The sequence below is a fragment of the Sapajus apella genome, unplaced genomic scaffold (genome assembly GCF_009761245.1).
Source record: "Sapajus apella isolate SASKATOON/1434 unplaced genomic scaffold, GSC_monkey_1.0 scaffold10, whole genome shotgun sequence".
Classification (NCBI taxonomy): Eukaryota; Metazoa; Chordata; class Mammalia; order Primates; family Cebidae; genus Sapajus; species Sapajus apella.
The window spans coordinates 30,820,053-30,836,975 of NW_022436950.1; the positions used below are offsets into that span (position 1 = coordinate 30,820,053).

The 16,923-nt window shown below is 40.0% G+C and overlaps 1 protein-coding gene and 1 long non-coding RNA gene across 2 annotated transcripts in view; one reads left to right on the forward strand and one right to left on the reverse strand.

Annotated features, from left to right (window-relative positions):
- PTH2R (parathyroid hormone 2 receptor) overlaps window positions 1-3,789 on the reverse strand; it is a 102,138-nt gene extending 98,349 nt beyond the window's left edge. Inside the window, exon 1 of the mRNA XM_032278415.1 lies at window positions 3,433-3,789. Coding sequence (XP_032134306.1) covers window positions 3,433-3,507 — 75 coding nt within the window. The 5' untranslated portion in view covers window positions 3,508-3,789. The remainder of the gene's footprint in view (window positions 1-3,432) is intronic.
- Window positions 1,818-14,296, forward strand: LOC116551859. The gene is made up of 3 exons (XR_004269090.1): window positions 1,818-1,833; window positions 13,458-13,464; window positions 14,230-14,296. It is a non-coding gene; the product is annotated as an uncharacterized LOC116551859 (long non-coding RNA).
- Window positions 14,297-16,923: the final 2,627 nt, after the last annotated feature.

Here is a 16,923-nt window from a genome sequence, read left to right on the forward strand (position 1 = left end):
GGGATTAAGGCATGAGCCACCATGCCCAGCTGTCGTCATTCTTAACTCCACCAGTAATAGCTTTGACAGTGAGGACATGTGTATACATAATGTTGCTAAGCAGTGCCCAGCTGATCTCCACAATGAGGGTACCAATAGGAGGGGAGGGCCCCAGAGGTAAAAGCCAGAGTATAAACCATGGCTGCTTGTGTGAGTTGAATATATTATCTAACATCTCGTAGTCCCATTTTCTCATTTATAAAAGTGTGAACAATTACAGTGCCCATCTCATAAAGTTACTATGAGAATTAAATGACAGAATAACTTAGCACAGTATTTGGTACTTGGCAAGTAAATAAATAGCATCACTGATTACCATTTTTCACCACCTGGAAAGAGATTTCTGATTTTCTAGTAGACACTGAATCTTCATACTGGAAGGTCAATAGTAGGAGTTCTAAGACCTGGCCATTTTTTCACAGCATGGGACTCCTCTGATGGGCAACTTTCTCCCAGTGTTCTCCATTGTGTTGGATAAAACTTTGTCAGATTTGCTTGCTGGTCTGTTTTCCCTGTCCAATTCTTCTCCCTCTCCCTTTCATCTTTGACAAGCATTACCTCCTCCCCTAATAAACCTCTTGCACCCCAATTCCCTCTCAAAGTCTGTTACCAGGAGGACTCCTAACACAGTAAAGAAAACACTGAACATGTTTATATAGAGGTCCTCATTACCATGTGATAATTTGACTATAGAAAATGTATTGCTGGGCTTCGTAATGATGTATGAATGCATGGGTTTTGAACTGTGCATTGAGACAAAAGTATATCTTTACCAATCAAAAACCACAGAGATCCTTAAAACAATTGATAAGCACTAGTCTATATCATCTATTTTGTGGTGTGATCCAATGTTTATTGAATAATACACATTTACTCTACACAAGTTTATTCTGCTTGGATGAGTTCCCTTTGGTTCTCTATCAATATAGAATAATTTTTTCAAATATCTATGTTAACTAGGAATATATTCATCATTAACTAGGTACACTAAAAAACTTAATAAAGCCAGGCTCATTCTTCACAAATACTTTGTCTCTCATACTTAAGCTAATAATATCAGCAACTGATATTTGAAGTAATTAATACCCAGGATGTATATAGTCTCTATGATACTCCAGGTTAACTAATGAAATTTCAGAGTAGAGAATGACTGTAACCTGAAGTAATAAGCCAAGAATTATAGAATTAAAAGAATCTTAGATCAATATGACTCTTTTGAAGGTGAAGAAACTGAAGGTCAGAAAATGTGTCAATTTATCAATGTAAATCACTTGAATGTAACCTCCAGATTTTGTTTAAAATGTCAAAAATTTGGCAAATGTAATATACCACAAACTGTCATTTTATGCAATTCAAAATCTATAGATACAAATGGAAATCTGTGTAAAGCAATGATTCTCAACCAGGAGTGGTTTTGCCTTCCAAAGTACATATAGCAAAATCCAGAGATATTTTTCGTGGTCTCGGGGGAGGGGTGCTACTGGCATCTAGTAGATAGAAGAGACAGGGATGGCATTAAATACCCTGAGGTATACAAGACAACACCCGACCTCCACCAAAACAAAGAGTTATTATATATGGCCCAAAATGTCAATCATGCCAAGGTGGGGAAACCCTGGTTTAAAGTTATAATAAAAGTATTCAGTGTCCTGATTGTTTTGTTGAAAGCAAAAGAAAATACTCTGCCCACAATCCCATGGTGATTTCTTTCTTTTCTTCTCTCTCTCATTCTCTCTCTCTCTCTCTGTCTCTCTCTCTGTCTCTCTCTCTCTCTCTCTCTCTCTCTCTCTGTCTGTCTCTCTGTCTCTCTCTCTCTTTCTTTAGAGACAGGGTCTCACTTTGTTGCCAGGCTGAAGTGCAGTGGCATGATCATAGCTCAGAGCAGCCTCAAATTCCTGGGCTCAAGAGATCCTCCCCCCTCCCAAAGGTCTGAGATTATAGGCATTAGCCACCACACCAAGCCATTTTTTTTTCTTATTGTACTAAATAATATCTCCCCATTTTCTTATAAAGAGTAATCTAGAACACTAAATAAAATAAATGGTTAGAGTTCAGTTGCCTCTTATACACAAGAAGATGCCATTTTTAAGCATATTATCCAAATATCTTACAAGATAGAAATGCAGGAAGTACAGCAGAGATTACCAGAGTTCTATAACGGTCACGGAAATTTATCACCAAATTTTTTCCATGCATTCATATTCCTCTAGTAGCTTGACGAATTTTTTCAGGTTTAAGTGTACCCTACTTTCAGGTACCCATTGCTAATTTTATTAGTCAATGTATGACACACAAATTGTTTAGTTTATTAACAAACTTTATTTATTAACAAAATAAATCTACATGAAGCATCTTGGTCCTGTTAAGGAAAGCCCTCTGTTAGCATAGCACCTACCCTAGAAATCCCCTTTAAGTTTGAATGTCTCTGGTTATGACTATGACAGATAGGTTTTCAAAACAGCCCTTACAGAATAATTGAAATTTAAAATAGTCATCTGAAAGCGGAGAACATAGTATTAAGTTCAGATAGTAGCAATACGTAAATCATTGCTTTAAATTCTCACTGTGAAAGAATTTTTTTGAGTCTTCATTTGACAGTCTAGGTGCACCCCCTACCGAACCAGAGAGAAAAATCTTGATTCTCCTTAAATTCACAAGGCTCTTGAACTGCATAACATCCAGCACTTCACGCATCTCTCTAGCTAATCTGAAAAGCTGACTGTAAACCGTGTATTTGGTTTGACTCAAAAAAAAAAAAAAAAATGTGCGTATGAATGGTGCCTTGCACATTAAAGAGGCTACATTGTGAAAGATCGCCCAGAAAATCTCTAAATGATACTAGCAGTACAAAAGCGACAGCCACCGCTTCTTAACATTAACAAATGAGCTGTATGTTGATATTTTTATTCTGTCTCCTAACTTGAATGGTATGTGATTCTGTATCACAGACAGCCAATTATTCTTTCAGACAGTGATCACAATCGACCCTAGAAGTTTAAAGTCTCAAAAGTGATAGTAAATTACCAACAGGCAAAAGTCATTTCAATTAATTAGATGGAGACCACGGAGTTTAAGAGTAAGAAAAGTTCCTTCACCTTCCCAGCCTCACTCACACTCCTGATCCTCGGCTCCGCTCTTCGGAAATATCCCCTTACTTTGCGGATGCCAGGATGCTGGTCCGAACAGTGCCGGCCCAGGGCATCACTCCACCACAGCAGACCTTTGAAGCTCCGCTAAATGCCTGCCAGCACCTGCCAGGTGCGCCTAGCTGCGTGCCGGGCGTGTGTGGACGAGTGAACATGAACGAGCTCTGGCGCGCACCTGGCCACCGCTCGCTAAAGCCGACTCCGCCCGAGGATCCGCAAGCAGATGTCGCGGGGCACTGGCTCTTACCTGGGCTCTGGTCAGGAGGCAGCTGCTGAGCATCAGCCAACCGCAGACATGGAGCGACGCCCCCAGCCCGGCCATGCCCGGAACTGCTGTAGCGAGAAGCAGGGACCCTCCTCCAGAGCCCGGGAGAAGCTTCCAAGTCGCCAACTTGGCTGGCGCGGGGCAAACTTGTGGCCAGGAACGACGCGCAGCTGGGGTGGTCGGGCCCGGGCCACCGGCCGGGCGTGCTTGGGGTCTTGTCGCCGGAGCGCCCGGGTCCTGCTGCGCCGCGGCTCGAGGTTGGTCCTGTCTTCCGGGGAGACTGGCCCGAGTCCCGGACTTGACTCGCAGCCGCGCGCAGCCTGCGGCTGGAAGGGGGCGGCTCCCGCGCCAGGCGGATCCGGGTGCGCCCTGCGCGGCTGTGCTCGCGTTCCTTCTCGGAGTCGCTGAGTCCCGCAGCCCAAGGGGAGGGGGGCCAAGGATCCCCCTGCGCTGCTGCCGCCACCCCCAACTCGCATTGCTTCCGCTTCCCTCCACTCCGTCCCCGGTTCCAGGGCCCTCTCTCTAGGGACGCCCTGGGTCTTCGCGGAATGGTCCAGAAGTTCCCTCCTGTCCTGCGTGCGCTGACCGTCGGCCCCGGGGAGAGCGACAGTGTGGCTAAAGGCTCCCAAGGCCAGGCGGGCCGTGCGTCTGGGCTGTTTGCTGGACAGTCGTAAAGCCCTCTAAATGCTGATTCATTTTCTCCTAATCATTATAATAATACTTATATATATTATATGTATATTTTATATATATTATATGTATATTTTATATATATATTTATTTTTTTTTTTTTTTTTTTTTGAGATGGAACCTGTCTCTCACCCAGGCTGGAGTGCAGTGGCACGATCTTCGCTCACTGCAGCCTCCACCTCATGGGTTCAAGCAATTCTCTTACCTCAGCCTCCCCATGTAGCTGAGACTACAGGCACAGCGCCACTACCTCCAGCTAATTTTATTTTACAGCTAGTGCTCGACTTAGGACCACAATTGGTTCCGACAGACCGGTCGTAACACTATTTGGTCGTAAGTTGAGTAGGCTATATGTACAGTACTGTGAAATGATGTTATAAAAATCTTTAAGTCATATTTTATCATAATTTTCTTTCATTATTGTTATATATCATAATTTTCTTTGTTCATTTTATGCCATTTGTATCATCTCTACAGCATTTTGTTTCCTATTTTTACATTCGTCAGGTTTAAGTAAAACACTGCATTACAACTGGTTTAATATTTGCAAAACATACAAAATTACAAAATACAGGTGCATACAAAAAATACAAAATATAGGTGTAAAAAATACCATAGGAAACATTTTCCCAATTGCAAAACATATCAAAATATATAAACATGTACGAAACATTTTATTGGCCGCTGGTGCTTGGCTGCGGATCGTTGATGTTGTCATTTGAGGCAGCAGTTGGGGTTACCGGAGTTGGTTTTTTCATAAATATGGTGAGCTTTGTCTGAATTGTATGTTTCTTTTTTTCTTCATAAATTTCACGATATGGACGAAACACATCGTGCGCCATCTGTTCATTCCTTGCAAATCGTTCAATGTTTGGGTCCATTGCTTCAAAATGTATAAGAAGTTTATTCAGTAAAGATAAACCGTCTGATAATCCCTTAGTGGTGAACTGTCCTTCTGGCTCCTCCTCTTCTTTCTCTGCTTCTCTTTTCTTCTTCCGCCACTCTTTCTTCTTCCAGTTCGATTAGCTCTTCATTTGTAAGTTCTCCAGATTCTTTGTCTAGCAACTTTTCGACATCTTCCATTTCACACTCCAAAGAAAGGTCTTTAGCAAGTTTTACTGTTTTTTCCCTGAATCGTTTCAAGTTCATGTTCACTGTCAAATCCATCAAAATCATTAACATAGCGCTTAACACAATTTTTCCAGATGCCATTCATGCACCCTGTCGTCACAGCCTCCCAGGCGGTAGCGATATTCTTGATACACATCAAAATGTTGTAGCGTTTCCAAAAATCTACACCAGAGCAGTCGTGGCTAGCGATTGTGGTCGTAAAGTCGAATGGTCGTAAGTTGCATAGGTCGTAAGTCAATCAATACCTGTATTTTATTTTATTTTTTGTATTTTTAGTAGAGACTAGGTTTCACCATTCACCATGTTGGCCAGTCTGATCTCGAACTCTTGACCTAAGGCGATCTGCCCACCTCAGCCTCCCAAAGTGTTGGGATTATAGGCATGAGCCACCATGCCCTGCCTAATATTCTTTAACACTGCGTGTGTAGGTGTGTAAACACCTTCATTTGGGACAAAGCCTGTTCCTATATTTTCCTTAAAAGCATAATTATCAAGATACCTGGGACTGCTTTATACATTGAGTCTCCCAGGATCTGATACTGTTGGGAAGAGGCGATTTCCATAGATGAAGCACAATAATTCACAATGATCTGAGATTCCTCACAGATTGGCTTCATTTGCTGCCAAAATGAAAACTGGGTTTGCTTATAAAACATATAGATTACTGATTGCCAGTCAGCTCTAAAACATTTAAAGGAGTGACATTTTTATTTCTACATGTCTGAAAATGTTCACTCCTATCTCTATTTTAAGTGTTATTTATATTGTGTATATGTATTATAAATACTCTCATGCTTTTTTGACAAAGTTTACAGTTTTTGTTTTGAGTCTGTTTTTCTCTGTTCTTTTTGGGAGGGAGGGTTGAAACTCTTTTTCAAAATAGAACCCTCTATAGTCACTATTATCTAAAATCTTCAATTTGATTACTTAAGAATCAGTACACGTTACATTACTCTGTTCAAGCAAGAAAATAATGGTAATGGTAATAATACTGCTATATAACATTTTTAAGTGCTACTACATTCAGTTACTATTCTAAGTATTTTCCATGAAATTAACTAATCTTTAACTCTGTGAGATAAATATTATTGTTATCCATATTAATAGATAAGGAAATAGACACTCCGTATTTGTCCAAGGTCCAGATATTCCATCACTATGGCACTGCTAGTCATCTATTCTATTTATGCAATAATATTACTACAAATTTTTATCAGTTCCTTAGGACTCAAAACCAGGAACACTTTTCTACGCAGTCTTTTTTTTTTTTTTTTTTTTTTTTTTTTTCATTTCATTGTTCTATCTCCCAAAAATTGAGAATAATTCACTGTGCATAACAGCATGGGTTCTGGGCCAAGAAAAATTTCATGCTCCACTTTAGAAGTCTGGCAATGTCTGAGAACATTTTTGGTTGTGTCACAGTTTTGATATGTCACACATGCTACTGGCATGTGGTGGGAATGGGCTATGGATGCTGCTAAACATCCCACAATTCATAGGACAGCCCCTAAATCAGAGAAATATCTGGCCCAAAATGTCAGTAGTACCACCGTTGAGAAACCCTGCACTACAGCAAAAAGGGTACCCAAGACTACTGCTATTTAAGACTACGGATATACATTCAATCAAATAAGATAAAACCAACTTTTATTAAACATATGCTATTCAAGTGGTTCATTCATACAAACAGGTACAAATCCACAGGCTGCAGGCTGAAAGAATTGAAAACCTTGAGAATATTAGACTGTAATAAATGAAAAATGTTAGGAAAAGTGAAAAAATACAGAAATTGCTGTGATATCAAGATATTTGTGTCTCTGGCCATAAAATATATAATTGCTTATATCATGAGTAAATTAGGAATAATTAATTAACATTATTTTTACAAGCTAATAACTTTAAAACAAACCTTTATGCAAAGTCAATGAAATGACTTACCTGCCAAATTGCTGCAAATGACACCTGGTCAATCCTTAAATCAATGAAAGGCAGGTGACAGGTCTTACCATCTCCAATTACAAATGAAAAATGGAATTTTGATGATAAAGAGACTCAATCCTGAGCCAATCACAGTCCCAATGACATTTTCTGGTTATTTCTGGCAATGTTTGGCTTTGGTTTTTTGATGGTGTTTATTTATTTGTCTGTTTGTTTTTATCTTTTGCAGGACCACCATGTCACATGATGATCAAGGTATCAGAATCAACTGTGCTTGTTAAAATGCATATTCCTAGACGCAGATCATTACTGAATCTCTAATGATTATCCTTGAACATGTATTTTATGTAAATAATTGAATATTGTCTCAAAATAAATTTTTAATGAAATGTTTGTTAAAAATAAATGCTCAAATTTAAGTTAATTGTTAATATTTATAAATTGAACACACGGTCTTGGTGAAGTGTTTCCCTACTCTCTTGTCTTGGTTGGTATTATTTTTCAGAGTCGACAGTCTAGCAAAAATGGACATATATTACTGTTTTAATTTTTAGTTTATTCATAAGTTTGACTATTTTAGACATTCGTTGGTCAATTGTATTACATCCTTTTAAAATCTCTTGTTCTTGCCTCTTGAGGGAAGAAAGGCTTTGAATTCTGGCACTGCCACGTGCTAGCTGCGTAACCCTGAGCAAATTACACACTGGCTTTTCCTTTTCTTAATCTTCTCAATCGTAAGATGGGAGAAATGAGAGAACCTCCTTTAATCAGCTCCGGATGCTAAAACAAAATACCATAAACTGGGTGGCTTATAAACAACAGAAATGTATTTCTCACAGAACTGGAGGCTGTGAAGTCCAAGGTGCTGGTAGATTCAGTGTCTGATAAAAGCCGGCTTCCTCATTGACCACTGCTGTCTTTTCATTACAGCCTTACATGGCAGAAGGAATGAAGGATTTTTCTGAGGTCTCTTTTATAAGGGCACTAATCTCAGAGCCTTTTGTGACCAAATCACCTCTCAAAGGCCCTAGCTCGTAATACCATCACTTTAAGGACTAGAACTTCAACATATTTATTTTGGGGGGAATATAAACATTTACCCCTTTGCAATCCCTCAAAATTTTGTTGGAAAAGTTAAGTGAGTAAACAAACACAAAGTCCAGGGAAATCCTCAATAATTATTAGCTAGTATGATTAGTGCTGTTTGATGATGATGAATATTACTATTATTATTTTTAGTCCTATGAACATAGTCTGTGAATGGGCAAATTACTGTGGCAAGTTTGAATATTCCCTATTTATGTAGAAAAGCACTATCTATATTTACAATATACAATATTTTTCCAACATAAATACCAAAATATTTTTCAACTTTGTTTTTGGCCTAATTTGTAATATCTTGATCAGTGCAGAGGTTTTCTTTCTTTTAATTTATGTATCTAAATCTGTCGATCTTTTCTTTCATAATTTCTTCCTTAGCTTTTATGCAGAAAAGAAATTGCATACTAAAAATTAGAAAATCTTTTTATCAGATCTTTTTTCTAGTTCTTTTCTACCATTTCATATTTTTACATTTAATGTTTTAAAGTATCAATTGTTTAGGTAATATAACAATTTCTTCAAGTACCTAACCAGTTAATGCAACACTATTTATTAAAAAATCAATCTTTTTAGGCTGGGCGCTGTGGCTGACACCTGTAATCCCAGCACTTTGGGAGCCCGAGGTGGGCAGATCACAAGATCAGGAGTTTGAGATCAGCCTGGCCAACACGGTGAAACCCCGTCTCTACTAAAAATACAAAAATTAGCCAGGCGGGGTGGTGGGCGCCTGTAATCTCAGCTACCCAGGAGGCTGAGTCAGGAGAATTGCTTGAACCAGGAAGACAGGTTGCAGTGAGGCAAGATCATGACACTGCACTCCAGCTTGGGTGACAGAGAAGACTCCATCTCAAAAAAAAAAAAAAAGAAGAAGAAGAAGAAGAAGAAGAATCCATCTTTTTAATGGGAAAGATATTTTGAAGATAGGCGGAGGATGAAAGTTTGCTAATGCCTCTGAAATCACAACTTATGCTCCATATAAGGCCGCTCTGATAGAAGAGGCTTAGAAATAAAAGCAGGGTTTGCAAATGATTGAATAGAGCATCTCTCCAGTTTATCCAGGGTAGAATACCATTCATCAAACTCACATGTGAAACACCTCCATCAGATGGTTGGCAATCTTTCCTCTGAGTGCCTGACTGTTAGATTTGGAAAGCTGAAGAACTTAGGCCTCTAAAGCTGAGTCCTGAGGACTTTCTCACTGGAACTCAGGAAGTAGGCAGATAACAACAGAGAAGTGTGGCCATTCAAACACGGGTCCCTCTCGGGGCACATCTGGAGAGAAAAGGTACTCCCCAAGGTGAGGGTTTCTGTCTTGACTCAAAACTGATGTGCAGTGGCTTGTGTGCAGGTGTCTTTCTCTCTGTTTAATTAGGAAAGATTGCTATTACTAATAACAACTTACTTCGTTAGGCCAAGTCACAATTAAATGAGATAATGACAATGTCAAAGAAACGCTTATCAGCTGTACAGAGTTATACAAATGACAATAAGCTAGATATTTGCAGAATACTTTCATATACACTATTGCATTCAATTTATAATTATTAATATGCAAAGCATATTATGAAAATACTCAGTAATTAATTTGTGGCTTAAGGAAGATAATGGAAAGGAAGCAAGAGCCAATCTTAAAGTTTCCCTACTGAGGATTAAAGAAAATTATTAACAAATTCAAGGCCCACCTCAGTCAAGATAAAGCCTGAAGAAAATTAAGAAGTTGGACAATTATGTGCTTGGCACCATCCCATTTCCTCTCTCTCAAATCTACACTGCGCTACTAGTCAAATAACCAGTGTTCTGTCTTTGTTTCTCAAATAATTAGATGAGAACTTTCTTCTCAGTAGCTAACAGCCCCAACTCAAGCTTACCCTCCTGAGATTTGATGTTCTTCTCTCTGTTCTTACTTTACACTCTCTGACTGTAGAGGTTTTTTAATATGTTCCCAGAACTCTTGGACTCACACTTTTCATTGAAAGGTGAGAGTCTATATCTCCTTCCCATGATTATGGGCTCTATGACTGCTTGACCTACAGAATATAGTGGAAATCAGCCCTGTGCTTAAGAAACTGACAGCTTCTAGTTCTAGGCTCTAGGACTTCCTTTCAGTCTTGGAATTCAGCCACCATGCTGTGAGGAAATCTAAGGCACCCACAGAGAAGCCCAGTGCAGGAAACTGAAGATGTCAGGTCTCAATCCTAACTGCTGTTCCGGGCAACAACCAGTGGCAACTCCTCAGCCCTATGAATGAGCCACGTTGGCTAACCCAAGCTGAGCTGCCTCAGTTGACACCAACTTAAGTGGAGAAGAGCCCTGCCCAAATTCCGGAGTTCTGAGCTGTGTAAATGGTTGTACTTACTTTAAGCCATTAAGTTTGGGGGTAGCTTGCTACACAGCAATAATAACTGAACACCATCCTGTCATCAAACTCCTGTGCTTGCAGTGTGAAGATCTCATCTAGCTCCTAGCATCTGATGTGAGCACAATTTGGTTTCATTGATTGTTAGATCACTTAGCACCAGGATTTAATCCTGTCCAAATGCTAACTGGACAAGTAGCCCCTTCTGCTCTTTGTACCTCCATTTTGTCTTTCTAAAATTAAATGACTTTCTCAGAGTTAACACATTCTTCTGTCAAGAATTTAGGACAGCTGTAAGTCTTTTCTAGAAATGCCATAGGATTTTAGTATGTGAAAAATCTCTTAACTTCTTCCCAATACTGAAATCATTCCTACATATGTATCACATATTTCCTCAATCAAACAATTCTAATGATGAAAATCTTACTCCCTCCATGGAAAACATCTGACTTAACTAGCCAATATCACGGATTAAGTGACCATAATTTGCTGGCTATAACAATACCTCATATTTTTAACTTATTACCAATTTTCTTTCATAAATCTGCATTCTTCAAAATATTTGCATCCAGCAAAAATATCCCTATGCCCCAAACAAGCCTTTGACATACATAAACTAAAATACCTATTTTAGTGGTAGTATCCATTTAGATGAAGAAAGCACAACTCAGAAAGAAGCTAAATGACTTGCAGAAGGACACATGGCAGCCAGTGAAGACTTCAGCTTAGGTCTTCTGTTTCCACATTTATCATTTTTTCTATTGTTCTACGGTGCCCCTATAGAATGTGTTTTAGCATTTCCATAGAACTTCACAGATGTACTAAGCATCTTCTCATTCATTTTCTCATTTCCCCCACAGAGATAACTCCCCAATAAAATTACCTTTTTAATCCTTGTTAAACCAAAGGATCAGTCAACATTGCAGGCAGTATGACATATCCATGAGCAAGTCATGTTGAGTCTTTAGCACACAAAGGCATAAGCTCCCAAGAATGTACCAAATAACACAGAAAGAGAAATTTCACCTAGATAAAAAGAGTAACAACCATTTAACTTGAAGATGAATTAGGAAAGAACACTGAAAACTTCAATCTAGTTGTTTCTTTATCACTTAAGTACAAGAAGCCTTGAAAAAGGAAATTTGATTAAGGATTTTTTAAGATGTAGGGAGCTATGACATTTTGTTAGCAATTTATACTAGGTACTTTCTAGACAAGAAAGATCACTGTAAGAAGTAAATATTCATAAAAGCAAAAAGAGAAAAGAAAAAGCAGGAACATACTGGTTTTGCCCTAAAGAATTTCTATCATAGGGCTGGCCCAGTGGCTCATGCCTGTAATCTCAGCACTTTGGGAGGCCGAGGCAGGTGGATCACGATATCAGGAAATCGAGACCATCCTGGCTAACATGGTGAAATATCATCTCTACTAAAAATACAAAAATTAGCCAGGTGTGGTGGTGCATGCCTGTAGTCCCAGCTACTCAGGAGGCTGAGGCAGGAGAATTGCTTGAACCCCAGAGGTGGGGTTGAAGTGAGCTGAGATTGCACCACTGCACTCCAGCCTGGATGACAGAGCAAGACTCAGTCCAACAAAAAAAAAAAAAAAAAAAAAAAAAAAAAAATTTATATGACAAAGCAAAATATCAACACGGACAGAATAATGTAATATAAACATAGCTACAGGCTACAGAGGGAGGGGCTGATTAGTTTGGGGCTAAGGTTACTTAAAGAAGTCTTCCAGCATAGTGAGAAAATCTGCAAAGCTTCTCACATGCTATGACAAAGGGAAAGGGCATTTTAAGTGTTCTGAATGGCAAAAGCACACCAAGAAGCTGGGTGTGCTATATAATGTGCAAAAACAGGAAGAAAACTGCCTTGTTGGTAACAATGGGAATGTGAGGAGGAGGAGCAGAAACTGGGAGTCCCTCAAAGCCTGGCTAAGACATGGCTTTTGCAATGGTATGGTAGCCTGTCATGTGCCACCAAATGGTTGAGATACAAAAATGTTTTTGTAGGAAAAAGTGTTCTGTTTGTTCTTGTAGAACACGTGCAGTGCAGAGGAACCAGGGAGCTGTGTAAGGGGACAACCTGTAATAACAACACACTGTAACTAGCGTCTCGTAGGCACAAGAGTTTCAAGGAGAACGATCCTGTGCTGTTCCCAGTGCACTCCCAGAGCCTTGAAGACAACAGAAGTCCTCTAAGCCCTGTGTGGAGAGAGAGGATTTCCAGAGGAGTCCTCCCAACTGAGTGTGAAGAACGGCTGCATGTGACCCAATGGAGGATGCTGAAGAGGGCGTTCAAAGCAGAGAAGAACATGTGCGAAGCAGAAGACGTGCAAAACAGGAGGGATTCTGAAACAGCGGATGTGCCACAGAGGAAGAAGGGTGGCTGCAAACCCTGGGGAGGAAAAGGATATAGTTTAAAAAATACACAGGAAGGAACAGGAAGGAGAGACACCATGAAGAAAATATTAACAGGACCTGGTCACTGAGCGGTTTGGAAGGCAAAAGGAATGACAGGGCTAAAAAAAAAACAAACGACCTTTTTGCAAGTCTCGAAGGCCAAGAACAAGACTAGTATTGATAGCAGTGGGAAGGCAGGAAGGGGTGCTGTTATTACAGGGGACAGATGTGAACCTTCACTCTCCTCATGTTCCATTTCAGGTAACATTGGAACATACAGGTGGCAGGTAGGAGAGAATTTGGAGGCTTTTGAAAAGAATGTAAAATTGGAGATTGGGGCTCAGGTCAGTGCTGAAAACAGATTTGGGAATCTTTCCCATACAGCTGGAAAGTGAGACTGCGAAGAAACTTCATGTGTATGAGAATATCAATGATTTCTTCATAGGATTCATACACATTCATCCAATATTTCTAGCATAGCATAATCCTATTGTATACCTCCTTCTGATATTTGGAATATACAACTAATGAATTAGCATAATGATCATAAGTTAGGTCTACTGACTCTCATGCATCAAACCCAGTTGGTTTCTACTCTAGAACTATGAGGTCAACACTTGTCAAATACATATTGAGGTTTATTATGAAATTTGCTTTTACTCTCCACAAACAAAGCTTTTATGTTTGTGCAATAAAAGTTCAAGAGAGACATATACATTGGGTTAAATACTTACTGAGACATTAAATATAATGTTTATTAGTTAAATATAATACATATAAATCATATTTCCAATAAAATATAAATATGCTTTAGAAATTAAAGAGACTATTTTAGCAATTATATAGTGAACTTTTGCTGACCTAATTTGCAAAACACTTAGATAAAATTAAGTTATTAACTCATTCATCCATGTCTAAAATGACTTTCCCTACATTAAAACTGGCCAGGCATACTGGCTCACACCTGTAATCCCAGGACTTTGGGAGGCTGAGGCAGGCAGATCATGAGGTCAGAGTTTGAGACCAGCCTGGCCAACATGGTGAAACTCTGTCTCTACTAAAATTAAAAAATTTAATTTAATCTAATTTAATTAATTAATGGCATCTGTATAAAAAGCAATAGATAGTACCACAAACCTCCTCTATCTCTGTACAGGGGGAGCCTCTTCCTTCTTTCTTGTCTATCAAATTATCTGCTCCCTAAAACCACTCCACATGTGTCCGTGTTGCTTTATTCGAACTGGCACGAGACCAAGGACCCTGGTGTTCCTTCACTCATTGGAGCCACATCATTTTGGTGCACTGGCCAGGAATCCAAGGCACAGCATTTGTCAGAGTGGTAAGTATGGGAGCGAGCTTAAAATCTGTTCTAACATTCCAAGGCGCTCTTGGCCTCTATTTTAAAATAAAATCAAATAAATCAATGGGCATCCATCGGACGAGTACAATCGCTTAGCATTGGCTGCTGTGCTAAAGACTTGGATGTGAGACTTGCTGGTGGAAACATGGAGAACCTCCCAATACCCCAGGATCATTGGGAATGTAGGCCATGTTTTGAACCAGCTTCTTTCCACAGAGAGATCTTGCCGTCAGGCGAGGCTGGGAAAGTCCTGAGGTAACTGAGAATTTCTGGCTAGGGTACACCCTGGTGTGAATCAAAGGCCTTTGGACTGAACCCAGCCTCCCACAGCCCATTCCAGGTGTTGGCAGAGAATTCTCAGCTACCCTGTGGCAAAACTCTCCTTCCTTCTCTATCCACGGTCTCATACTCTTTCTCTGTGTGAAATGTGCAGAGATTTTTAGAGCCTAGGAAAGTTATCCTTTTAGGCAAGATCAGGAAAATGCCATTGCAATCTTCAAGGAACAGAGTTCCTTTCCCCTGTATTGAGGTTTCTTGCTACCACGTCGCAGGCGAGCTCGTAGTATTTCTAAGCCAACAGCACCACCTAGTGGAAATAGAAATCTTCTACATGAGGGACTTTTTCCTTTTTTTCCCAGTAATACCGCAGCTTCCTTTTGCACCGTCAGAAATCAGACTCTAGACCTCTTCTGGGAACAGGAAAGTTTTGCCTTTAGCAGTTAGGAGTAAGATGTCTCCCATAGCCAAATTTTAGTCTCAATATTGTCCCATCAGCAGGAAAATGGCCATTCAGTTCCTTTAAGGCACTTATTCTCTTATTAAGACAGTACTTAATTAATAAGGGGTTTTAAATCCAGAAGTTAACTGGAACCATTTACCTAAGGGTAAATGCTTTAGCACAGGCCATAATAGCAGGATATAGAGTTCAATCTAGCATGCCGCGTCCCTTGAAGGAGCCTTGCTCAATTGTGTAGTTTTTCTTGAGATCCATTTTTTTTAGGAGGCACACAGGTCACACAAGTCTAGGAGGTCAAATGGAAATAAAAGGCAGAGGACTAAAGCTGCTTGGGGAAGCGTGACTAGGCCCAAAAGTCCAGTTTCTCTGGTGCCATAGCTTGGAGGGTCATGCCTGCAGTCATGGGCAGCATATTTAAATGGGTGCCAGGAACCAGGGAGAGATTAACTGGGGGGACACCCCCTACTGTTTTCTTCTCCATCCTGGATAGCATATCAAAAGAAAGGAGACTAAAGAACACTTATTCTCACTTCTCTTTCTAGATGGGTTACAGATCATCTTCAACATGCACTCCCCTAGGGTATGTTTTAAAAACACTGGGACTCCTTCAACCCTGAGACTTTGAAGAAAAATCACCTTATATTCTATTGCACAAGGGTATGGCCTTCTTACTCTCTTGGGGACAGGCAAATCTGGCCTGCTGGGGGGAGGCTTGATTTTAATATTATCCAGCAATTAAAACTTTTCTGCAAACAGAAGGGTGAATGGACTGAGGCTGCCTATGTACACGTTTTCTTTGCTCTGCAAACAACCCAGAACTTTACAAGTTCTGTATAATTGACCCAGTTTTTTAGCAGCCACGTCAGACAAACCCACAGGAAATAGTTCCCCAAAGCTAAAGCAGGTTCCAGAGGAGCAGTCCAAAAAAAGCTATTGAATGTCCCAAACCTTCCAGTCCCCTTGCAATCATACCATAAGCTCCACCAGCTCCAGTATATCCTACTCTCCCCATTTCACTCTTACCTCTGCAGGAAACGCCTGATGGAAGTGGTGCCATGAAGGTTCACATTCTTTTCTCATTATAGGACCTTAAGCAAATAAAAGGAGACTTAGGCCAATTTTCTGATGACCCCAACAGGTATATAAAAATTTTCCAAAATTTAACTCAGGTGTTTGATCTCACATGGAGGAATGTTATGTTGCTACTAAGTCAGACCCTCATTACAGCTTTCATGAAAAGCAGGCAGTTCTGCAGGCAGCAGAAAAATACGGAGATGAGCAACATGCCTCCTATAACAGATCCAGGAGAAAAAGAGGAGAGAGAAGGTGAGGAAGAAGTGGAAACTCCATTCCCACTAAGAAGGGAAGCAGTTCCAGCAGACAACCCTGATAGGAATCCCAATAACTCAGGAGATGAATGTGAAAAGAAGCACTTTTTATAAGAAGGCCTATGGAAGACCAGGGCCAAACCTCTCAATTACTCTAAAATGTCCGTGATAGACCAAAGACCAGACAAGAATCCCACAGCCTTTATGAAAAGGCTGAGAGGCACTAATAAAACATACTTCTTTATCTTCTGATTCAGTCAAGGGATAGTTCATTCTGAAGGGCAAGTCTATTACACAGATCTCCAAACATTAGAAGGAAGCTCTACAGAAGCAAGCTATAGGACCAGATAGCACCCTAGAAAATCTCCTGAGAATAGAGAGGCTCACAACCCCTCAGCCTACTGTTCACTGTATTCTGCGTGTGAG